The 25,577-nt window shown below is 43.2% G+C and overlaps 1 protein-coding gene across 1 annotated transcript; it reads right to left on the bottom strand.

Moving 5' to 3' along the window:
- LOC138022226 (uncharacterized protein C20orf96-like) lies at window positions 1-25,418 on the bottom strand. The gene is made up of 12 exons (XM_068869282.1): window positions 24,923-25,418; window positions 17,128-17,186; window positions 16,883-16,937; window positions 15,639-15,683; window positions 14,969-15,068; window positions 8,138-8,217; window positions 7,344-7,421; window positions 5,911-6,012; window positions 3,599-3,664; window positions 3,341-3,411; window positions 3,115-3,186; window positions 1-708 (listed from the first exon to the last, which is right to left on the bottom strand). The coding sequence occupies exons 1-12, from the start codon at window positions 25,358-25,360 to the stop codon at window positions 648-650; spliced, it is 1,227 nt and encodes a 408-aa protein (XP_068725383.1). The 5' UTR covers window positions 25,361-25,418; the 3' UTR covers window positions 1-647.
- Window positions 25,419-25,577: the final 159 nt, after the last annotated feature.

Here is a 25,577-nt window from a genome sequence, read left to right as displayed (position 1 = left end):
TGATGGTTTCAGTTTATTATATTACCACAATATTTCCGTTTACAACGTTTAAAAAGCACTTTAAAAAAATTTATTACTGACTCTGGTTCATAGTTTTTTAACATCACAGTATTGTTTTGATTCATCGTAAAAGAACAAATTGATACACTTTTTTTCAGTCGTTTATTACTGGGTTGCCGTATGGCAATCCAGTCGGAAAATGGGTAGATTTCTCCATTTCATTTCATTGAGCAGGAGGATATGACTATCTTCAGTCAGAGTTAGGAGGTAATTAAATGAGACCGGGACAAACTCAGACCGGTATGACTGAACTTGTGACTTTTTTGCAGCCATTCACATGAAACCAGGACAAAATGCTTGGTGCCTGGCTTCGGGACGAAATGATGTTCTATATATTCTACCTAATTAATATTTGACTGACCCAAAAGCATACAGGCTTGAAATTTCTGGACCCAGTCTGAGATTTGTTATCATTTCCATGAGAACAGTAGGAACTCGGATTGGTACGAGAATTTCTCATCTTCTGAGACGAACTTGGAGTTCATTGTCAGGTCTCATGTAAATGCATAAAAAGAAATGTATGGAAGCTGATACGAACTCATGCCAGTCTGAGTTTGTCCCGTTAAAATTTACTACCCCCTTTGTTTTTATATTGGAAGCCACTGATGTGTTGGTATGTCAAGATGGAGGTCCATATCTGGAGTGCACCTTTGATAAAAAAAAAAACTTGATGAGTGCAAGAGGAGTGCTAGCTCGGCAGAGTATTATTCAAGGTACATGTATACTTATTTCTGATTAGTTAACAAATGTAGAGTGATATTCTCACCAAAAACACAAAATTAGCTGTAATAAGTCCCGAGGGAGCGGGGGGGGGACTTCCCTTATAATAAGGATGAGGCTGCTCATCATAAATTTTGAAAAGAACCCCTAAGAGATACCGAACTCCTGTCTTGTGGATGTGGCATGAATTTTTTTCGCCCGTAAGAGGTACTAGATTATAAGTTTTAATTAGACAAAACTAAAAAATAGTTAATTGTCAAAATGTCTCCTGTCATAATTTTTCGGCTCAATACCCTAAAAGGTATTGATCACTAAAGCTTCCTCTGTGGACCTTTTGAGGCTGAACACCCTAAGAGGTACCAAAACCGCTTTTTTAACCCCTCAAACGTTCGACAAACACCTCCGTCCTTTTAAATAAGTGCCTTAAATAGTCTTTTTTTTTTTTTTTTAACAGATAATGCTTTGAGTTTAAAAAAAAATATATTTTGATCATTCCATGATCATCATTTTGTGAGTTCATTTTATAGTTGTGATTCAAATATTTTATACTACCAATGACATGGCATATTCATTTTAAACAATTAAAAGATGCAACCTAGAACAATGAGGCAAAAATGTAAAGAGAAAAACAATACAGCTATTACAAAACTCCACAAAATAATTGAAACCAAAAAAATATTAAATATAACAAAAGACAAATGAATAAGAAAAATGACATCTGAAAAAAGAGCTAGGTTGACATTTCTACACTAGGAGCCCATCAGTAGGAGCCTCCAACTGGCTTCGCTAGGTGAGGTAGCATTTTTCCTGACCTAATTATTTTTAGAAATAACTTTTTTGAATTTGCTGCGCAACGGTGATTTTGTGATGCCGATGGTTGTGATTTTCACTTGCCTGAAGGACGTACCACTGGCTCGTCACTTTCTTCCCCTTCTGTGGCAGAGCTACCACTATCTTCCTCGTTCTCATAACTTGAACTAGTTATGAACAGTCAGAGCTATTCGATAGTTGAGATTCGCTTTCTTCACTGCTTTGGTCCGCCATGTTTTTCTACTTGGGTTTGCAGTATAAGAGAGTCCTCAGCGCTGAATGGCTACTGAAATGTTATTGACGTTTACCATGACAACGAATGGCGCGAAAGTGGTTCTAAAAATAGATGGGTCAGGAAAAACGCTACTTCATAGAAACAAAGTGGGAGATGGAGGCCCTCCTATTGATGGGTTCCTGTTTATGCTGCATATTTAGCACAGGGTTTTCAGAGAGGATAACAATGAGCAGCTTCATTGTGCTCTAGTGGGTCACCGCAGAATCCAGAAAATAAAAGAAAAAAGCCTCTCTTTTCACATAGTTTGTGGCATGTCTCAGATTGATGAAAATGCTGAAAAGTTCTGTCAGTTTCTTTGCCTCTGTTCTTTATGCGAGCTTGTTTAATGAGGCTAAATGTAACTTAGGCAAGGTTAATCTCAAGCCAATGCAGCATGTGGTCGTTTTGTGCCAAATGGGTGTGCCTTCATTTTGGGGACAGTGACCCCAGAATCTTTGCTCATCATTGTGGGCCATTTTTGCAAATCACAGCAGATTCATTGAGCCCCACCCTTCCTGTCCCAAGGCTCCTTTGTTGTGGAGGCATAAAGTATCTGCTAATGTCAGTGTTTTTTTTCACACAACCATGTTCCGGTATGCCGGTGCCAGTTAGCGGCTGCTTCGGGGTTGTTCCCCCATGCAGGTTGCCAGGGATGCCACCGACGCCACCCTGCGGTGCCTGGTTCTCAAAGGGCCCCTTCCCGCTAACTTTCAAGGCACCTGCAGTTCCCAAGCTCATCAATTGACAATGAGTTTAGAAATTAATAAATTATTGTTACTTTGATCTGTCACACCAGAGAGACAAATTATCAAATCAACAAAATGCAAAGCATAATCATACGCCAGCCAGAGAAAAACATCATTATTTTGTTTGAGCAAGTTACGGTTTCACTTCTCATTGGCTAATTGACAAAAGTGCAGCAATTTTAGAAGCATTCTCAAGGTTAGCAATGTGAAACATCAGTTAATTAGTCTTACAAAATACCAAATAGATTTCACTGGTGGGAGCTTTGTGTCTCTGTTTTTATAAAAAATAATGTCAAGTTACTTGACTAGTACTACGTTGTTTGATGAATAAAATGTTGTTTTGCCTGTCGAGATCAAAGCAGCATATATAGCTAGTATATAGCTGAAGATCTACAGTATGAACCTATAACAGTCTTTCGGTTAGACCATACCCGCTAACACATGCATGAATACTGTACAGATCACAGAGATTCATGCTTATCAGCACTCTACGTTAATACTTACTTTTCTCTTTTCTGAAAAACGTCAGGGAAAATTTCAGCTCGAGAATCCAAAGCTTGACTATTTAACATTTCTCTGCAATAGTGACATAATTATGTAAAGCAAAGTGGATATTAATTTACTGAACCTTGGTGGGTGCCGATAATAATTATTATTGCCAAGGGCATGAGATCATTTAGAAGTTCTGTGAGGATTAAAAACCTGGTTTTAACAGGAAAATTCTCCCCACCTGATTTCAACTTCCAATTTATTGTTATTCCTTTCCAGCAATTTTACTTCATTCCGATGGATTTCAACTTCCTAAAGGAAAATAGGATTTCACCATTTAAAATGCCAGTCACACGCACAGTGTCTAATTGCAGCACAATTACTGAACTATATTAATTAATTAATTGCAATATTATTTAAACCAATGAGGTTACCCATAACTTAAAAAAACAAGTCTCAAAGTTACTGTAAATTGCAAATTATTTTATTTAATTATTACCTTCTTCATTATCATATTTTGCAAAGCCATCTCTTTGACATCATCTCCCATGGCATTTATTGTTTCCTAAGAGATTTGGAATAAAGATACTACAGTGTAAGTAAATATTAATACAAAATAGGTCCTGCACATGCAGAAGAAATTTTCAAATGTACCAAACTCTTACTAACTTACTAACCATTTCATAACAAATGACTGGTACACAGTTAGGGTTTTCAAAGCAATAGACAAGTGGCAAAATATAAGTTTGCTGGACACAATTTTTAAAACATTCCCTAGACAAAAGTTGTGGAAAACTAGCTTACACATCTCACAGCAATTTACATGTACGTCATAGGTACCGGTAGTGATTGAGTCTGGGAGACAGTGCTTAATGTTTGTATTTATCAGTTAAGTGAACACTGATGAAACCCTTCCAATGCCTGGTGAGGCCACGATTTGCAGTAAGTGTCATCACAGAACTCTCTAGAAGCAGTAGGTATTTCTGCATTGAGATGGACTATGATGTACTTTGGATTGGTTAGGGCGCTTGCATTGAGATCCAGAAATCTCAGCTTCAAGATCTGTTCAGTTCACTTGATAAATTTGATTCTGGTAGTCCTTGGTTCAACTTCTCAGCTACACTTGTAAATTGCCAACTGGCTTGCATCTGGCCAGTTGGGATTCTTAACAGTCGTTGTTCTGTTTTGTCATTTTGTTGATTGTTTCACTGGCCCTGAAAAGCCCCTGTGGAGGATGGCCCGTTGAGTATGTAAATTTGTATTGTATATTAATGTACAGTAACTCTTCCATTGAATACCACAAAAACAGAAATTATACACATGTGTGGATCATTTAGCTGATTTAAAAACCATGACTGGCTGCCACTCATTCGTGAGTTCCAGTTGAAAGAAAAAAGCCATCACTGTCAAAAATCACTGACATGTCCAGAAATGCAAGTTTTCAGATGTATGCCAATTCAGTAACGTGATGAAGTGTCCCTTAGCTTGCTCTCTTTAAATTCAACATCATTTCTTGGCTGAGAATACAGACAATTAACATAACAAATGTCACAGTGTCCCCCAAACTCTGACTCTCAAGTGAAGAGATAAAGCTCAGTATTCCCCTGCCAGGGGGGAGGACTTGCATATAAAAGGGGTGAGGATGCTTGTTATCTCTCTTGGGGGTGAAAATTTTGGATTTTGGCGTCACTTAGGGTGTTCTGGCCCATATGGTCTCATTTAGGGTTGCAACAGAAGAAACATATTGAGGAGCAAGGATGCAATTGTCGGTTAGTGCGCTGCCTTGCAGCAAGGGGTCTTGAGTTCGAGTCTCCGATCTCGCATCCTTAAATACCTGTAAAACGGAGCACTGATGGAGAGGGGGGAGTAAAATGAGCGCACCATCGACATCAGGTTTGTTAGTTTAATTACTGTAACAGTTACGAGTTATCGACATTAAATTTAATATGGTCGCTTAGTTAATGAGGTTAAATGCAGTTTAACTGAGAGAACAACTAGGAGCGACTGCAGTGGGTTGTTTTCTGTGGTTTTGTTATATTTGTGCATGCATTGGATTCCCTAGAGCTTTGCGTGGTACAGCTTATTCATCAGTGTGGCGGGAAGAAGGAGCATTTTGTGTGGAGTGTTTAGAGGTTTTCTCCCTCCCTCCCTCCCCCCCCCCCCCCTCAACATTCCACTGCTTATCAGAGTGACGGGTGCCTGTCTTCTTGAGGGTGTGGGGGCTCATGGCTCATGGCTCATGGTTTGTCAAGCTTTGCCAGCCATCACTGCAGTCTCCATCTTGGAGCTGGCTGCCAATAGTGGAAGCTCCAGGAATGGCTCAGGCCCCCAACCTCCACTTAGTGACACAGCTGTCAACCTGTATTTACATGTTTTAAATATGGTCTCTTTTAGGGGTCAAAAAACACCTGGGCCACACCGAAATTGGTCTCCTTTAAGGGTTTAATTCAAAATTTCCGAAGAGCATCCCCGCCTCTTCATATGCAAATTCCCCCCCACCCTAGCACTTTTTTCCCTAACCTAAAATGAATTCTTACCCTGACACATATCCTCTAGTTGGAAACTGGAGGCAAATACTTATAATCATAATTTATTGGGCATGCATCTAAATTTCATGTATGTAAAGTGAAAATCAAGATCCACATCTATCACAAAAGTGAATGGTCTCTTTACTTTTTGTTGGTGAGGCCCTGTTAGGGGTTTTAAGGATAAGGGATATCTGCCTCCAGACTTTTAGGGATAAGGGATGACTAAACCCCCCCCCCCCCCTTCCTAACAGGGCCTCGTTAGTGAACCAAATTCTCCGCATACCTCTGTAACCTTAGTTGTTATTTCGTGTTGGACGGATTTATTCTTTTGACTAAACTTGTCTCTTTCAGCATCAACTACAGCTTGTAACTCATCTAGTTCCTCCTAACAAATGAAAAGAGTGTTTTTCAAAATCACTAGGTTTTCAGTACTCTACACAATAAATAAGAATGGTAACTGACAGTTCCAAGTTCTTAAATACATGAACTGCATTAAGGTGGCAGATCTTGTCCTACCGAATTATCTTCTCCTCTACAGGTATGTGTGATACTTTAATAATATTACTTAACAATAATTGATTCGCTGAAGGCGAGGTGAATATTAGTGAATAAAAACTAAGACGAAGTCAAGGTTTTTATTCACCGAGCCTGAGGTGAATACAGTATTTGGAAAATATGCATACATTTTTCTTTTAACTACTGACAACAATTATTAAATTAATTTATTCGTCTGTCACCTCAACAAAATGGCTTCAGGCCATTCTGAAAAAAATGCTAACTATATTTACTTCAAGAAGTGCCAACAAAAAAGCAAATAAGCACCTCCCCTGAACAAGTGCCACGGTTCCAATGTGGCACTTATTCAATGAATTTTGTCAAATTTTAAAAAAACACTGAAAAGTAACTAACACAGCATGGGGATTTCTTTGCATCAAAGCTGATGTTCTTCTTCAGTTCAAGGTGTCAGATTGTATTTCACTGCTTGTCCATTAAGTAGAATGTCATAAGAGTCAAATGGTGACTATCAAAAGACATTATTTTCTGTTAATCTCTTTTTGTGTGGCATCCAATTTTTTAAAGAAGCGCCGCTGTCAAACAAGCACCACCCTCCAATAAGCACAGCACTTGAGCGGTGAAAAATTAAAGTAAAATAATATGGTAGCGATTAGCACATAATAATCATCTCAAGTACAACCAATCAGCGCAGAGAATTTTTTATAATCACCTAATAGTATGTAACTGTACTACCTAATATGGGTTATTAAGAAACATCAGAAACCCATAAGGATTGAAACGTGTAACGGCCCCTTGTGTTCTGGGAAACTAGCTTCTGAATATTCAATTTGCTAAGTACCATATTTGGAACAACAAGAGCAAGGGGTTTCCAAATATGGTACTTAGCACTGAAACATTCAACCAATCAGTTCGCACTGAATATTCGGAAGCGGTAAAATTTAAGAATCCGATCCCACCTACGCGTCAGCCAACACGTCGGCCAACGCGTCGGTCGACAGCCGACCGACAGTCGACCGACAGTCGGCTGACGCGTTGGCCGACGCGTTGGCTGATGCGTTGGTGGGATCTGATTCTTAAATTTTACCTCAGAAGCTGTAAACGCGCGTTACATGTTTCAACCCTTATGGGTTTCTGGAAACATACCATTCCATTTTCATCTTTAAATTGAAAATTTATCACTAAAAGTGAAAGACAGCTTACCTTAAATGTTGCCTCAAGTATTTCCCTCTGCCTCTTCAGTTTTGCAATTTGAAGTGCTTTGGCAGGATATTCCTTGTCCTGCAGGTAAAATGATGTATCAATGTAAATTAATTTACAACGTCTGTTTGTGACAAACTCCAGGCAAAATAACCATACATTGGCTGGCTCCTTTCAAACTACCGGTATACTACAGTATAATTACAATCATGCTGTATTAATAAAATCCTTGAACAATTAAATTAAATACTTGTTTAATGTAAATAATTTGTGCACAGTACACTTTTCACCACCAATACCTTCACTGTATTACAGTTGAATGATTTTGCTGAACTCTTGAAATGCAGCAAACACCGCATACAAGAACCTGTTAGGCTAAAAAAGTTCATTTTAGACCACTCTGATAGCCTAATAAATTAAACAGGTTGACTTCTTATTTTAGAAAATGACCTTGAAATTTCAGGTGACTGGATCAAATTACACTTTAAACTTCACAGACCTTGTTCAAAATTTATTTCTCGTGGTTATGAAATCCAAAGGTACATGTATCAGAGTTCTCATCACAGGAAATCAGTTGGACCAGTTATCAAGAGCACCTATCTTTTGTGGAAATAAAAACCAATTTAAGAACTTAGATAGCCTAAAAACTATTGTAAATTTATACCATTTAATAAAAACCTAATAATTAGCCTAACTTGGAAAAATCGAGGTTCTTATATGCAGGTGTTTACTATAATATTCCGAATAAAACTGGTAGAGAGAAAAGCAAACTATGAATGCTTATCTACTGCACCAACCTTATAGTTCAATAAAATATTCATCTCTTCAGTTTTAACCATCAGCTTCTTATCCATGGCACCCAACTGAACCTGCAAGTCTGTACAAATGTACAAGTGAGCCAAAATTCAAATTACAAACAGCAAAAGAGATGGTACAGGCATGTGTTGAGGAGGGATGATGGGCATGTTCTGAGAAAAGCGTTGGAGTTCTAAGTGAAGGGCAAGAGAAAGCGAGGACGACCAAAGAAGACGTGGAAGACGCAAGAGCAAGAGTGTTGGATTGGAGAAAAAGGATGCCATGAATCGAGCGAGAGGGAGAGTGAGAGTTAGAGAGATTGCTGCCAAAGTGGGGTAAATCCGGCCACCCCTGTCTATGGGGATAAACCCGGATCAAAATTGGATTGATGATGATGATGATGATGATGAAGATGAAAACTGTTTAAATAAATTAGTTCACACATAAACACAATACAGAAAACTGTTCTCGCAAACATACCAAGTACATGTATTACAGAAAAAAAAATGTTAATATTAATTTTTTTCCCAATTCATTACAAGGGCTGCTCCTTTTTTCACAGCCTCTGACACAGACCAGGGCATGCACTCAAATAGTATATTAGAAATATAAACAACAGGAGCTGATACAAGTTAGAACAGGGTATTTCAAGCCAACCGTTTATCTAGCACTATCATAATGATTATGTCCAATAACAAAGTGTCCCCTTAGGAAATGACGGAAAGGTGTAATGCTTTATTATTATTATTATTATCATTATTATTATTAACGCCCACGTCGCCAGTGGAGGGTAGGTGCCCAGGAAGCCTGGGGGCTGCAACCGCAGTCACATCCCCAAGGCGCTAGAACACCCGACTGGCCTGCCCAACCCGCAACCAAGCCACGAGCCCCCCGCGCCAGGCCCCCCTAAGGCACCCGTCACACTTGAGCCAGATAGCTCAGTGGAATAATAATAATAATAATAATAACACACAAAAAAAAAAAAGAGCACAAAAAAAAAAAAAGAAAGAAAGGGGGGGAGAGGGAGGGAACGCCGAGAACCACTAAACTCCTAAACCGACTCACAACGCCACGCCAACAAACACGCTGCAAGCACATTGGACAACGCATGCACTACGCAGGAATACCGCTGAACCATGTCAGCCCCAGGGCCCCCCAACCTAAAGAGTGCTGCAAACGCTACAAAAACGCATAACAACGCTGACAAACGCCTGCAAAACGCTACTGACCGGACTAGCTCCCGGTCGTGAACCATGTAACTATAACAAACGCTACAGAACGCACCAAAACGCTGAACAACGCTACCAGACGGCCAAGACACTAACAACCGCCTGCAAAACACTACTGACCAGACTAGCTCCTAGTCGTTAACTATGTTAAATTTTATTTAACTATATTTAACGCCCACGTCGCCAGTGGAGGGTAGGTGCCCAGGAAGCCTGGGGGCTGCAACCGCAGTCACATCCCCAAGGCGCTAGAACACCCGACTGGCCTGCCCAACCCGCAACCAAGCCACGAGCCCCCCGCGCCATGCCGAAGGGATCTCCGGGTAAGAAGAACCCGGAGCAAGGGGGCTCGGGGCAACTAGGCCTAAGCCCCCGATAGCCCAAACCTGAGGCACCCACCCCCGCTGGTAACCAGAGAAATCCACTACCTGTTACGCCACCAACTGGGAGGAAACACGGACAATGGAACTAACTGGAGTTCTGATATAGATCTGGTATGCCTCGCTCGACCAACGCCCCAAGGTTTTGATCAGGTGATCCGGAACACCACGTGCCGCTGCAGTGGTCGCCGCCCCAATCCGGAAACTATGGCCAGAGTAGGCGCCGGAGTACCCAGCCCCATGTAGGGTAGACTGCAAAAAGGATGATAGCTGCTGCCGGGTAAGAGGACGACCATCACTAAACAAGAACAGGGGCCCTGGAGCAGACCCACGCAGAGACAAGTACGTGCCCAACGCTGTTATGGGGCACACAGAGCCCGAGCCACGCCCCAAGTAGATATCACAACCCACACGGAAGGGGTCTGTCTTGGAACACTTGATACGGACTTTGAAACAAGAGGGATTCACCAAGGAGTCCGCTTGCAGGTCGCTAACAGTCATATGGGTGTGAGGATCAAAGGCCGAGTTGACCGTGAATTCGCCCGCACGCAAAAACCCAAAAAATGCCAAGCAGCACGCAGCCCACAACATCACATGGTCTCTAGTAGACAGGTCCAAAGAGCACTGAATGACCTTCAGATGATCAACGGTGATAGGTAGGCGCCTGGGTGACACTGGACCTTGAACTCGCTTAATACCCCTTAGCAGACGCTGCAAACGAAGACAGTTGACTAGCGGGTCGGGAAGGCCATGGTCAATGTGAAGGGAGCGCACTGCTGATAGATAGACCTTGATGGAGGAATGGTTCAGGTTGTCGGCCAGGAAGGAAGCAAAGCGCATGAGAGTCTCCTCAGTGGCTGGGGGGATGGAGCCATCCTGGTTTGCACGACCATCCTGGCGGCAAAAGTCTGTAAATCGACGTTGGGCGGATCGGTACACTCGTCGGGTGGAAGGTGCAAGACCTTGGGTAAGTAAGAACCGACACTTCTGAGTCAAGGCATCTGAAGCGCTGCCAGAAGGGAAGCAGGAATAGGAGACGGGGTTGGGTCGGCCTGTGGCTCCAGGCGTCTGAACCGCTGAAATTGGAATCGAGAGAGTGCATCAGCAACTGGATTAGCTTTGCCTCGAACAGATGAAGCTGTAAATGAGAAGGAATGATGGATGGCCAGCATAGTCAAATAACGCAGCAACACCATTAGGTTTTTGTCCCGCGAGGTGCCAGACTTAAGTACAGCCACCACAGACTCGTTGTCACAAAAGAACTCGACCCGCCGAGATACCCACTGACAGCCCCACAGATAGGCTGCCACTACAATTGGGAAGAGCTCCTTGTACGCTATGGATGAGGAACTTTGTGCAGCTGACCAGGCACCAGCAAACCAGTGGGATTTAAAAATAGCTCCATAGCCCAAAGAGCCCGCTGCATCCGATGAGACCTGGAAGTCCGGGAGAGGTGCCCATGTGGGCATGCAGAAAAAACTGAGGCCATCCCAAGTTTGGAACAGTTCCCGCCACCAGGTTAAATCCCGCCGAAATTCCTGGTTAAGCCTAATGGGGTGATCATCACGGCGAAAGGCACAAAGCAAGTCGATCATCCGGCGAAGGAATGTCCTACCCTGTGGGGCGACCTTGCAGGCGTGATGGAGATGGCCAATCAGGGATTCCAGCTTGCGACGTTTACAAAAACGTTTTGCCGACCACTCATCTAACAGTGAAACAATCCTATCTCTCTTGTCAGTCGGAAGGCGAGCCTGAAGGTTCTCGGAGTCAAGTTCAATCCCAAGGATTGTAAGACGAGTCGCGGGTCCCTCCAACTTATCTGGATTAAGGGGAAGGCCAAGTTTTGTACACAGACGAACGCAGGTTTGAAGGTTGTTGTGGCACACAGGGGACGCCGGTGGGCCCAAAGTGAGGAAATCGTCCAAGTAATGACGGAGAAATGTAACCTCATAATTGTGAACCAGGATCCATTCAACCAGGTCTGCAATGGCGGTGAAAATAAATGGTGCTGAACGCAGCCCAAAAGGGAGCACCAAATCCACAAAATATTGCCCACGCCACTTCATGCCAAGAAGGGGGCGATCGTCTGGGTGGATAGCCACATTCCGATATGCACTGGCCACGTCGAACTTGGCCATTAACGTTCCTCGACCCAGAGACATTATGCCATCAATGAAAGCATCCACTGAAACATACTGAACTGTAAACGGGGGCTTAGGGATGCCGTCATTGACGCTTTGCCCCTCTGGGGATGATAGGTCTAAAATGAGACGCCACTTCCCAGGCTGATTAGTTTTGGGGATCACCCCGAAACGACTTATTTGCAATGACGGAAGCGGGGGCACTGGAAAAGGACCTGCCACCCTGCCAGAAGAGACTTCAGCTTGCAAGTAGGAGTCAATCACTGATGGGTGCTCAGCAGAGCTACGCATGTTTGAAGATGCAGATTTGAGGGACACCAAGGATGGGTCAAAGCCTATCCGAAATCCATCCCGTATGCCAGAAGTCACAAATGCCACAGCTGACTTGTTGGGATGGTGGCATAATTCGGCTTGAAATTGATCCAACTGTAATGGTGTGACCTGAGACACCGGAGATAACGGGGCAAAAGAGACAACTGGAACGCTGGGCTTAACTGGAACAGAAACGGGAACTGAGACTGGAACTGAAACTGGAACAGGACAAAACAACTTTGCCAACTGAGGCAATCCATTCGGCTGGCGAGGCAACGCAATCACATCATTCAAACTATGTACAAACACAACACTGGGCGAACCTCGCCCCTCAGTACTGTCCCCTGCTCCCTCCAGGGGAGGGGGAGCGGGAACGGGAACGAAATCCAGCTGAGCGGGGAAAGGGGCAGTTAGCCTTGGTATGCTCTCCCTCGCAATTGCTGCAGTTGTGGCGGAACTTGCACTTCCCAAATAGCCACCGACATTTCCCTTCATTCCAGGACTGGCAGAATGGTGTGCGTCGGTGGGAGTCTGGGCTGTCTGAGGAAGACTGAGGAAACCCGGAAAGGGAAGACGGCCTTGGTTGCAGTGAGGACGATGCTGGCAAACGCAAATGAAAACTATACAGATCCAAATTCATTTTGGACCAATCCGTAAGGCCCGAGGCAGCGGCATCCCTTCTGAAGGCCAGATCGTATTCAAGCCAAGCCAGACCTGGATATTGGCGGGCTGTTTGAATAATGAGCAGCTTATATCTGGTCAAGTCTAACCAACGCAGGGGGTGAGAGGCACACAGGACCAGCTGGAAAATCGTGAAGGCCTCAGTCCAAGTAAGAATATCCTTGATTTCAACCTGCCTGCGTTTTGCGTTGGACACCAGGAGTTTACCCTCCAGGAAGGTCTGTGGTTCCTGATCCCCAGCTCGGAGATTGACTGTAAGTAGATCCGCCAACTCCACGAACTGGCCCTCGATGATCTTCTTGGCCAATTTTGCCGGGACTGGTGCATGACCAGGACCAACAATGAAAGCCTTCTCAGACGTAGGCACTGATCCAGAGTTACCAAAACTTGGCAGGCTGCCGGATACACTGGGACTCGCGAATGGAGAGGTAATGGGGGCCATGAAGCGGGCCGAGCTTGAGTCAGTGATGGCTGACACAGGAGAAAAGGTAGGAATGAAGGCCGGCAAAGTAAACGTACCTGATGACGCCCCAAAAGCCATAGACGAGACATTGACATCACAAGAAACAGCAGTCGATCCAGAGGAGCTAGATGGAGTGACGCCAACAGAAGTGCCAAGGACGGAAGGGGGTAATGGCGAGGGGGCGCTCCCTTGAATTGAAGAGATGATAGTCGGAAGGGTGCTTCCAAGCGCGCGAACAACAGCCTCGGCGATCGAATCGACGGCCAAAGGCGCCACGGGGCCAGAGGGAGCCGTAGAAACCACCATCGGCGCGGGGGACAAGAGAGGTATGTCCTCCGAACGAAGTCCAGCGGACAAGCTATTGTTGGTTGAACGAGGTGGGTTCGGCATGATGTATGATCGAACACCAACCAGCGACGAGCGAGTTAGAGGCGACCACGAAAAAGAAGTGAAAAACGAACCAATAAACACGACAGAGAGCGAGAAAAAACCGCGGGCGATGAAGGACGAAATCCTTTGGCCACGCTAACGGATCGGCGAGCACACTACGGTCCAGGGACGAAAGAGCGACGAGTGAAGGAAAGACAAACCAATAAACACGACAGCCGCCGAAGAAAAAACCCTGGTCGATGACTGACGAAATCCTTAGAACTTATTCCTTTGTTGACCACAACTGGGAACCGCTACACTAAGCCCGCCAAAATAAACGTATCGGAGCACACGATGGTCCGAAGCACGAAAGAGCGATGAGCGAGTACAGACAAACCAACAGACACGACAGAGGGCGAGGAAACCACGGTCGATGACGGAAGAAATCCTTGTGTTTTCTCTATTGTTGTTTTTCTTTTGTTGACCACAACTGGGAACCGCTACACTAAGCCCGCCAAAGAAACGCCACGCTATCTGAGCGACGAGCCGACTATCGGAACTGGTACAAGAGAAGGTAAGACGAACCACAACACGGCGGTGAAGACGAGATGGAGACGGTCGAAGATCGAAGAACTTCTATTTCAACCTGGACAGCGACCGAGATAGCCAACGAAGCGAGAAGAAGAACGCCGAGAACCACTAAACTCCTAAACCGACTCACAACGCCACGCCAACAAACACGCTGCAAGCACATTGGACAACGCATGCACTACGCAGGAATACCGCTGAACCATGTCAGCCCCAGGGCCCCCCAACCTAAAGAGTGCTGCAAACGCTACAAAAACGCATAACAACGCTGACAAACGCCTGCAAAACGCTACTGACCGGACTAGCTCCCGGTCGTGAACCATGTAACTATAACAAACGCTACAGAACGCACCAAAACGCTGAACAACGCTACCAGACGGCCAAGACACTAACAACCGCCTGCAAAACACTACTGACCAGACTAGCTCCTAGTCGTTAACTATGTTAAATTTTATTTAACTATATTTATCATCATCATCATCATCATCATGATCATCATCATCATTATTATTATTATTATCAAATGTTATCATTATCATTTTTCCCATAAATTTAAATATCATTGCTATTTTCGCATGAAAACAAAATGGCTCAAAAAGAGAATAAAAAGCACCACAATTGCCATCATGGATCTTCGAGAGAGTCCAGAAAATAAGCACATTGTTTGTCAAACCTGCAATTTCTTTATTAACCAGTGCCCTTGTTTCATCCAATCTTTTCTTTGTTATGACAAGATCTTCATTAAATTTCCTATTTAAAGTGGACATGGCACCCTGAAAAGAAATGCATTATTATTATAATTATTATTAAATTTTATTAACATTGTTATTAGAACAAGCCAGCTCTTCTCTTGATCTTTAAATCTCCTACGAATATAGATAAACTATGAAGAAATCATAATTGCATACACATCTATAGGATGAATAAAACAATGCACTGCATATATGGGCAGAGACTTGACTAATTATAAGTTATAGAGCGGTTTTCAAATGAGTGTCGTAAAACCAAAACCAAAGTAATTACTTTGGCCAATCAAAAAGGATGGAGACAATCCAGTAAACCAACCAAAACTCCAAGTAATTACACGTATCCGACACAAAGCGCGGGAAAATGTGCACACGCGAGCCACGATTGGTTTTGGTTTCACTTCTGATTGGTTGAAAAAGTGGCGCGAGAACTTTGAACCAATCACTGAGTTAAGTAATCATAAACCAAAGTAATTCACTAATTACTTTCGACACTCAATTCAAAACCGCTCTAGTGTTGAGCCCCATAAACAAATCATAATATGTAATGATCATGGTGTCATCACCTAAACTACTGGCTTTTGAAAACTCACATACCCTAAACCTCTCATACTTCTGAAGTAACGCTTTGACATCTCCATGCTGTGAAATTGTAAGCAAAAAAGTGAACACGACATCAAAACACAGGAGGACTTCATCAATACCACTTCAAAAACTTTTCTAATTTTTTTTCCAAACATTGTTATGACTCTATATGCATTGATACAAACTGAGTGCATCATGTAATTTATTTTTTTTTTAATTTATTTGCCACAATTCTTGGAGTGGCAGGGTAGAGGAACAGAACTTTCGTCCCAATTGACACCTGACACCTACATCCAAAGATCAGACCACAACACCGGGAACTCCATGCCCTACTCTTCTCAAATAGTGTGTGGGTTCTTTAACGCCCCACAGAATTTATACCCAAGGGGTGTGAGACGGGACCTCCGGCTTATAGTCCTTATCCAGGAAGACTTGAAAGTCTAACCATTCACAGATGTTGTTACAAAGGTAGCACTTTCTCCTCAGTTATTCAAAGATCCTGAGTGTTGGTCGGGCTGGAGTTGAACTCACAACCTCCCGCGTGACAGCCCGGTGCTTAACCATATGAGCCACCGGTGCGCTGTGTATAATAATTATAATAACGATGATAATAATAATAATAATAATAATAATAATAATAATAACAACGATAATGTATTAGAAAATAACATCCTTAAAGTACAAATTGTGTATAAGAGTTCCAAAAGTTAACAAACAACACTTGAGCTGAAGCATTCAAATGGTGGTACAACTTGCCTAATAATAATTATCCTTTAAGAATCTTTGTTTATATAAAACAGTTTGATTGAAAAAAAAATTTACCCTGTTGTTAAAACCTAAAATCACTATAATGGTCATTTCTATCATGAGCATTCTTTCGAATAATTTAAAACAAGGTCTGTCGCAAGGAAAAGAGGTATGTAATGTTGAACCAATCGGTTAACAATCATTCTATATGAAGTCAGACTAAAAGAAAAAATATACAAAAATAAACTAACAAACAATAATAATAATAAATTAAACAATAAATTAATAATAATAATAATAATAATAATAATAATAATAATAATAGTACATGTATTAACTAAAATTAAATTATGCCTAGATTTAAAGACACTACTAAAATATCTCAATGACAAATTTATACATTTCTAAACTCCCCCACAAGATACATGTAGCACCTACATGTAGTTCACACCCTACCATTTTTGCCATCATCTCCTAATCAGGGATCCAATAATAAAAATCAAACTTACAATGCCATTTTCAGATGAATCCATGACTTCAGTAATCCTGATGTTCTCTAATAACCTATTTTAGAGTTAAGGGCTGACTGAAACCAATTAAATCATTTTCAGCTTTCAATTTAAACAATTTGAGACGACTCTAAAGCTTCAAAATACAAACTGACACTAATGAACATGTCAAGAAAACAAAGAACAGTTATTCCTTCACAGATTGGATTTAAATAGTATGGAACATTGTTTCACCCCAAAGATACAGCTCTCTCTTCCTGTTCTCGTACTCTGCAATGGACTTCTGCCTTGTCTTAATTTGAATCTGATTAAAGACAATTGGAGAGAGTTTCAATCGAGTGTTGTAAAACCAAAACCAACGTAATTACTTTGGCCAATCAAAAAGGATGAAGACAATCCAGTAAACCAATCAAAACTCTATGTAATTACACGTAGCCGACACATGCGCGAGCCATGATTGGTTGAAAAAGTGGTGCGAGAACTTTGAACCAATCACTGAGTTAAGTAATGCAAAACCAAAGCAATTCGCTAATTACTTTCCATGCTCAATATTATTGAAAACCGCTAAACAGTATTTGTATTAAACTGTTACTAAAAGATATAGTTTTCAAGTAACTAAGAGAGAAATGTCATTGATCAATTGGGCTGGTATAAAATATACCACATAAAATACAGTGTTTCAAAGTTTACTCAAGAGATCACGGAGGTAAAAACTGTTGACTTTGTACATGCTCAAACTAAAAAAATTTAATGTTTAACCCATCAACTCCTGAATTGCCTGAGCCCATTAAAGAGAAAAATCACCTGACAGAGTAAATGGGATACCGGTAACCCTGTTAATGTTAATACAGAGACAGGTGAAAATAGGATTATTACATGGTGTTGAATGAAGTTGATAAAGGTCAAATTTAAACCATGAAAAGATAAAATGACTGACTTTTCTGATGTCAGCCCTTCATCAGATTGAACTGAGGGATCGTCGGTTGTGTGAGGTTTATATAGAAAGTGGGAGGACTTGCCAATGGTGGAGAGATCATAATGACAAAAGCACAATTAATATAATAAAATAGTCCAATGAAAAGCCCTCACTGATTATAAGAAACTCTTGATCCAGGTTTTTGCAGCTTTCCATGTTTTAACACCATTATCATAAGTCTTACAATAAAAAAACAACTTAAAACAACATCACTGTCGTTGACAACTGTGCGAGTGGCTGAAGAGGCCAACCCGCAATCTGCAGTCTCTGTTGCACATGGGGGGATGGCAGGGATGGCTGGTTTCTCGCCTCTTTTCTCTTTTGTCTTTTCTGGACTCCTGTTCTCCTCTGCGACTTTCACGCCCTGCCTCACGGCCTGGCGTCAGACTGGGCGGTCATTTGCCTGCTTCTCCAAAGTGTCAATGTCTATGCCACACAGTTTGAGGTCTCTTTTGCGGGTGTCTCTGTCTCGGAGAAGAGGGCAGCCAGCTCTTCTTTGCCCTCCATCAGTTCACCATACAAGATGTCTTTGGGAATGCGGCCAGGTTCCATGCCCTTGACATGGCCAAGCCAGCGCAGGCATCTCTTGCTAAGCACGGCAAACATACAGTTCATGTTGGCTCTTTCATGCACCTCCATGTCTGGCACTCTCTCTTCCCAGTGGATGTGGAGAATGCGCTGCAGGCATCTTTAGTTTCTTCTTGTGCTTTGCATAGGTGGTCCATGACTCACTGCCACAGAGAAGAGTGCTGAGCACACGGGCCTGGTAGACACGCAGTCTGGTCTTCTCAGTCAGGCTGGAGTTGTTCCAGACTCTCTTGGTTAGCCTGGCCTCGACTGCTGCTGCATTGGCAATCCTGTTGTTCACCTCTACCTTGATGTTGAGTGTGCTATGCATGTCTTCATGGAATAATGTGATGATGGCCAGCAGGTGCGGGGGCATCCTATCTTCCGCAGTAGCTCGAACAGTCCGGTCCGGCTGACAAAGTCAAACACCTTGGTTAGGTCAATGAAGGCGATGTAGAGGGGCATCTGCTACTCTCGACACTTCTCCTGCAGCTGGCGTAGTGAGAAGATTATGTCTACAGTTGATCGGCCAGCTCGGAAGCCGCACTGGGACTCTGGGTAGACGCAGGTTGCTAGGGACTGCAAGCGGCTAAGGGCAACTCAAGCAAACACTTTGCCAACGATGCTGAGGAGCGATATCCCTCGTTTGTTTTTATACAAGGTGGCTATGTTGGCGTCGTGCATGTCCTGAGGGATGTGGCCTTCTTCCCAGGGCAAAGCAGTTCATGGAGGTTTTCAAGGAGGGCGGGCTTCCCACTCTTCAAAACTTCTGCAGGAATGCCATCGCTGCCAGGTGCCTTGCCACAGGCGAGGTTGTCAATGGCTTTGTCAAGCTCTTCTGTGGTGGGTGACGAGTCAAGCTCGTCCATGACAGGAAAAACTGAGATGGCATTGAGGGCAGTTTCCGTTACGACATTCTGGGTGGCATACAGCTTGAGGTAATGTTTGACCCAGCGCTCCAGATGTTTGCCTTGGTCTGTGATGGTATCGCCAGACTTGGACTTGAGGGGCGCTGATTTGGAGGGGGTTGGTCCTGTGGCCTACTTTATGCCCACGTACATGCCTCTTGCATCTCCGAAGTCAGCAGCTTGCTGTATGCTGTTGCAGAGGTTCAGCCAGTAGGTGTTCGTGCAGTGGCCCGCGGTCTGCTGAGACTTGGCGCAGCCTTGTAGGACATAAGGGCCTTCTTCTTCTCCTCAGTCACTGGCTCCATCTCCTCCCAGTGGAGTCCCTGATATCATTTCATCAAGGACCTCATAGAAAGCGTCTTTCTCTTCTGTTGGTGAACACAGGGTTGGGGTGTACACGCTGATGATGTTTGCAGGGCCTGACTCCGTCGACATGCAAAGTGCGAGGATCCTTTCCGTGCCTGCTTCAGGGGGCTCTACAAAGGCAAGCAGTGTGTTCTTGATAGTGAAGACAACACCATGTAACCATGGCTCCTCTGGTGGCTTTCCCTGCCAAAAGAAGGTGTAGTTGGCCTCTCTCAAGGTGCCACTGTCAGCCAAGCGCGTCTCCTGGAGGCAAGCAATGTCGATGTTGAGATGGGAGAGTTCTCTGTCAATGACGGCGGTATTCCTAGCATCGGCAATTTGTTGTAGATCAGTCAAGAGTCCAGGAACATGGTCCTCACATTCCAGCTTCCAAAAACAAGACAGAATAAAGACAAAATATAGGTAACCCATTACGTGACATCAATGAGTGCATCTTGTGAAGCATCTATTGGTGTTTCATATGTAACCATAACATTGATCAAAATGTGAAAACGTTTGGTAGATGTTAAAACTCACTGGTTTATGCCTCCTTAAATGTTAATGTATCCTCATTTCAATTACCAGGGTTAACATAGGTCTGTCATCTCCTTTATAACCATGTCACAAAGACGTTTACTGAAGCAGTTGGCTAGTTTTCTCCCTGTTTTGCCCACATTGTACCGGTATTTGGATCTCTTGACTTAGTGTACAGGTATGTTATAGATGACATTTGTAAAGATACAGACCTGTGCATAATGGGTTTCATATGATAATGCTATTTCTTCTATACTCAACAGAATATCAGTCTTGTTTCTGATTGGTCAATGACGAATGCATAAATAGGTAATTTTTATAGGGTGCAATATGGAAATTGCTACGGAAACACAGTGATAGAGTAATTCCGTTGAGTATATAATAAATAAAAAAATGGTTTGAACTTGCTTGTGCATTTTGTGATTCATGATCACTTGTGATGCTTTGAAAGTTCTTACATCTTGTGCCATTTGCAAACTTTCAAAACATCACCCATCCCCTTAAATAATGAAAAGCACAAGACATTCATGTGATTTCTCATACTTGTTGAATGGTGAGGATATCAATAATTTCCATCACCACTGGAATTACAGCGATTTTCGTAATTCTGCGAAATTCATCTTCAAGCGCCAATGGCCAAAAAGCAAACTTCCGATTAGTGGTGGGAATCGGTTGAGATTTTACATTCGATCATCAGAAATAATCAGATTGCCCCAACCGATCGATCATCGATTATAATTGGAAAAATCTACCAATAAGCATTCCACATATTTTTCATCTAAATAGAAGTCAAAGTAGGCCGTTCCTTCACTTGATGAAAACCAAAATATTCCCACACTTTTGACCTGGCATTTCCAGGATAGCGAAAGATCTCCAACTAGTTCATTTTAGCCGCCATGTTGGACTCGACAGCAACATGTAAGCAAGGCATGTCTGAGAGAGGACACTGGGAATTGGGGAGAGATTGGGGAGAGCGAAACAAACATTTTCAAGCCAAAACGAACAATTGTTCATCTTGGATCAGAGGTGACATTATCTTCCTCTGGTGATTTGTAAATACATTTGAGATCTATTTCAAAACTTATTTTGGACGGTGGTGATACTACAAACGCGAAACAGTGAGCTTGTAATTTATGTTTTGGTTCAGTTGTTTACGAAATACAAAGCGGCTTAGCATGGCACATCTTTCAAATAAGCGTGAGGTATTTGAAGTGACAACAACACAGCGAACAGGGTACCGCCAGGTAAACACAGTCAATCTTAGATTATATCTGCTGTTGTGACTTAGAAGTTAGAAGTCCATGAAAAAAGACAACTCACACAAGATATTAAACGAACATTTTTATTAATTTTAGTACTTTTATTTGTCCCCAATAAATTTTTAATTTTTCGGCGACAATCAATTATGAAAAAAGCAAAATCGATTGTCGCGTCGCTTGAACTTTTCGATCAACTTTCCATTATGATCGGCCCACCACTACTTCCGACGCCAACCATATTACCCACTAACCAGCATCTTTGGTTCCCACCGTACATTCAAACTCGAAGCTGATGGAAAAGCAATGGAATCTGTACGAATCTTTTTACTGAAGAATAATTTCTAAAAATATATCATAACGGTGTTCAAACTCTGAACTAAACAGTACATGCACCTCCAATTCACTTTCCGGAGGAGGAGTCTATCTTCCTGGCTTTGTTCAGAAATTTGATAACGGGGAAGCCAAAATGCAGTTTGGTGCTTAGCACTTGAAGGTAAGATTCCACAGAATTATGAAAATTGCAGTAATAATTATTAAAATGCTTCTTAGGGTTAGTTCTGATGGCTGTACTGCTGATCATAGAGCATTGTAACAGTTAAGAACAGCTGGCACTTCATGTTCAACAACACCCAGCTTTCCTCCGTTCCTTCACCAATGTTTAATCTTAAGAGGCTGACCTTTTGTCACAATCATTCAGATATGTCCATGATTGACCCTAATTAATTAGATGCACGCTGATTTCAAAAAGTGTCACGAAGTGTCCCCTTGCTCTTCTTGTCAAATTCAACATCACTCGTGTTTTGGAATACAGACAATTATCATCATAAAGTGTCCCCCAAATGCTGCTCTCTGTTGTTTGTCCGTCGATACGACGAGGACCAGCTACACATCTTATGGAGTGGTGAAGGTGAAGGTGAAGATAATGATGATGATAAGGGACCTTATGATGATGCCGGACCTCGGTGTAAGGAATCTTTTCCTGCCACTTGATGCCGAGAATCCTCCTGAGACAGGTGGTGTGGAAGTGGTTAAGCTTCCTTGCATGCCGCTGGTAGACTATCCATGTTTCGCAGCGGTAGAGAAGAGTGGTGAGGACTGCAGCTTGCTTTACCTTGATCTTAGTTTCGGCTGTGATGTCTCTCCGATTCCAGACCTTTTTGTAGAGTCTGCCAAAAAGGCACTCGCTTTAGCAAGTCTGGCGTTCAGCTCATCATCCATGATTATGGATCTCGAGAGGGTACCGAGGTAGGTGAACTTGTCCAACATGTTCAGTCTCTGTCCATTGATGGTGATGGTGGGCTCTACGTATGGGTTACCCCGGTGCTGGCTGGTGCATGACTTCAGTCTTCTTAGTGCTGATCGTCAGGCCAAAGTTGTTGCAGGCCTCTACGAACTTGTCAACGCTATGCTGCATGTTGGCTTCGGAGGCAGCATTGAGGGCACAGTCATCAGCAAACAAGAAATCATTGATGGTGCTAACCTTCACCTTGGTTTTCGCTTTGAGCCTCCTGAGGTTGAAGAGTGAGCAATCGGTGCGTTATTTGATACCAATGCCGACCACCGAATCCTTGAAAGCATCAGACAGCATTGTGGAGAACATGAGTCTGAAGAGTATTGGATCCAGGACACATCCCTACTTCACTCCGTTTGTGACAGGAAATGCTGCTGATGTTTCCCCGTTGTCCTGGACACGCGCCAGCATGCAGTCATGAAACTGTCTGACGACGGTGGTGAATTTATCAGGGCATCCGTACTTTTGCATGACTCTCCAAAGGCCATCTCTGCTGACGGAGTCAAAGTCCTTGGTCAGATCGACAAAGGTGGAGTACAGGTCAGTGTTCTGTTCTTGACATTTTTCTTGGAGCTGTCTGGCAGCGAACACCATGTTGATAGTCCCGCGATCTTTCCGGAAACCACACTGACTTTCTGAGTCTGAGTCATCCTGATCATCCTGAGTCTGGGTCTATCTGAATCATCACGATCAAGTAGTGTGCGGACATTCCACGTGGCTGTTTTCAAGGGTATAATCTTACTTTTCTTTGTTTTTCGACTGCATTGAGGGGGTCCCCGCCGACAGCGGTAAGCCAGCCAGGAAAGGTGAGGAGCAGGCAATGTTTAGGGCACCTTTTCTAGCCCCTTGCTCATGCCAGGGAGGTGAGCAGTGCTATCCTGAAGAGGGCTGCTCAGACACTCAGGCGGCTGCCGGACTCCACTTCTGCTCCAGTCAGTGAAGAACAACCCAATGGCCTGAGTTGCCTGTGTGCAGGTCCGTGGCTAGACTGCCAGTGTACCCCACACCTGTTGCTTCATCGCTGCCTTCATCGCTCCCCTGTCACAGGACTTTGGGAGGATAAAGATGAATGAATGATGGCAGATGAGAGATGACTTGCACTTGAACTTGTTTAAAGTGAGGTAGGTTTGCGCAGAGCCAGCCTGACCCAGCCGCAAGACAAGGTCAAGACGGCTGGAGACCCGCCAGGATGCAGGAGCTGCCGGAAGGTGACGAGTATGCCATCCAACCACCTTTGGGGCCCCACTCCTGATTTTCTGTCAGGGTTTACCCCCTAAGCCTTTGACTAACCTAGACCGCCCTGCAAGGCAACAGAAGACGCATGGGGGCGGGGTCGTCTGTATCCTGAAAAGACGCTAAGCACCAAACAGGAGCTAACCACAGGCGCTAACCACCTGCCACTGCCACTAAGTAAAGATTGCTGAGTAAAGATGCTGCACTCTAAGTAAAGATTAACTGCTGCATTTACACAAAGCTAAAAATAATGCTAACCTTTACTCTTACTTTGTTGTTGGAAATAGGACACTTTGTGTTGGATATCAAAATTAAGCGTGCATCTAATTAGAGTCAATTCTGGACGTAAGTGCCATAAAGGGAAATCAACATTGAAAGGGAAAGGAGAAAAAGTAATAATAGTAATGACGCCTTGACTAACTTTATTTTAGTGTTTTGAAGCAAGCAACCGTGGACAATCTTACAATTTTTAAAGAGGCTCAATTTTGGGTGGTCAAGTTTGAAATTGTACTAAAATTGAGGGGGTTCGAGGATTTGGGAGGGGGGAGGGGGGAATTTTTCCACATACAATACAATACATACAATACATACTTAATTGACCTCTCCCCATAGGGGCTTTTCAGGGCCAATGAATCAACGAAACAACAGAACACAACAACTACAACTGTTAAGAATCCCAACTGGCCGGAGGCAAACCAGTTGGCTATTTACAAGTGCAGCTGGGAAGTTGAACCAGGGACTACCAGGAACAAATTCAGCGAGTGGTCAGAGCGGGTCCTGAACCCGGGATCTCCAGATCTCAAGGCAAGCGCCCTAACCACTGGGCCACACTGCCTCCATGAACGGCAAGTAATGAACGATCGCTCCTTAAATTAAACCCTTCCAGTTGTTCTTTGAGCATTTAAACAGAGCTGTGAATAACTTTACCTTTAGTACTGCCAAGGCATTTTGCCTCTTTTTTTCTTCAACATCATCAATTGGTTGTGGTTTTTTTGTCCATGGATGATTACAAATCGTCGAACAGGCAGTACTAGTTGCAGCAGTAAAAGGTCTAGCGGCAACATCGGTGGATTCTTCTCTTAAAAATCCTAGGCCACTTCCAGTAGACACTGTCGTTCGTCCAGACACCGGGCGACTGGCACTTTTCCTTTTAATTTGTTGTTCCTTGGTTGGCGGCCTTGCCAAAGACGTTGTTCGTTGCCAAGGCTTATAGTCACGAAAATTGACAGCAATTTTCCCTTCTAAAATTCGGAGAAGTGGATCATTTTTGAATTGGTCTTTGGTATTGAGTCTCTGGGCTGCTTGTTTTCCCCATCCACGAGAGCCTGAGAGCATATTTTGCTCAGTTCTTTGATGACTGTTCATTGTTTTGTGAGGCGTATTTAAATTTTATCCTTAAAGTTTGCGGACGATTACATGAAGTAATTCCTAGACCTCCTCGTTCCCAGGGTTCCTGTACCCCGCAGAAAAGAAGAGAGACCCTGAGACGAGGTTGGGTTTTCTTCAAGCCTGGGAACGTTTACCATTCGTCAACAAAAACCGAAAATTCCGGTTGGAAACTCAAATGGTACAGCTCATTCCA

The sequence above is a fragment of the Montipora capricornis genome, chromosome 10 (assembly GCF_036669925.1).
Source record: "Montipora capricornis isolate CH-2021 chromosome 10, ASM3666992v2, whole genome shotgun sequence".
In the NCBI taxonomy this organism is placed as follows: domain Eukaryota; kingdom Metazoa; phylum Cnidaria; class Anthozoa; order Scleractinia; family Acroporidae; genus Montipora; species Montipora capricornis.
The sequence above is the reverse complement of the archived record's forward strand: the minus strand, read 5'-3'. Positions and strand labels throughout refer to the sequence as shown.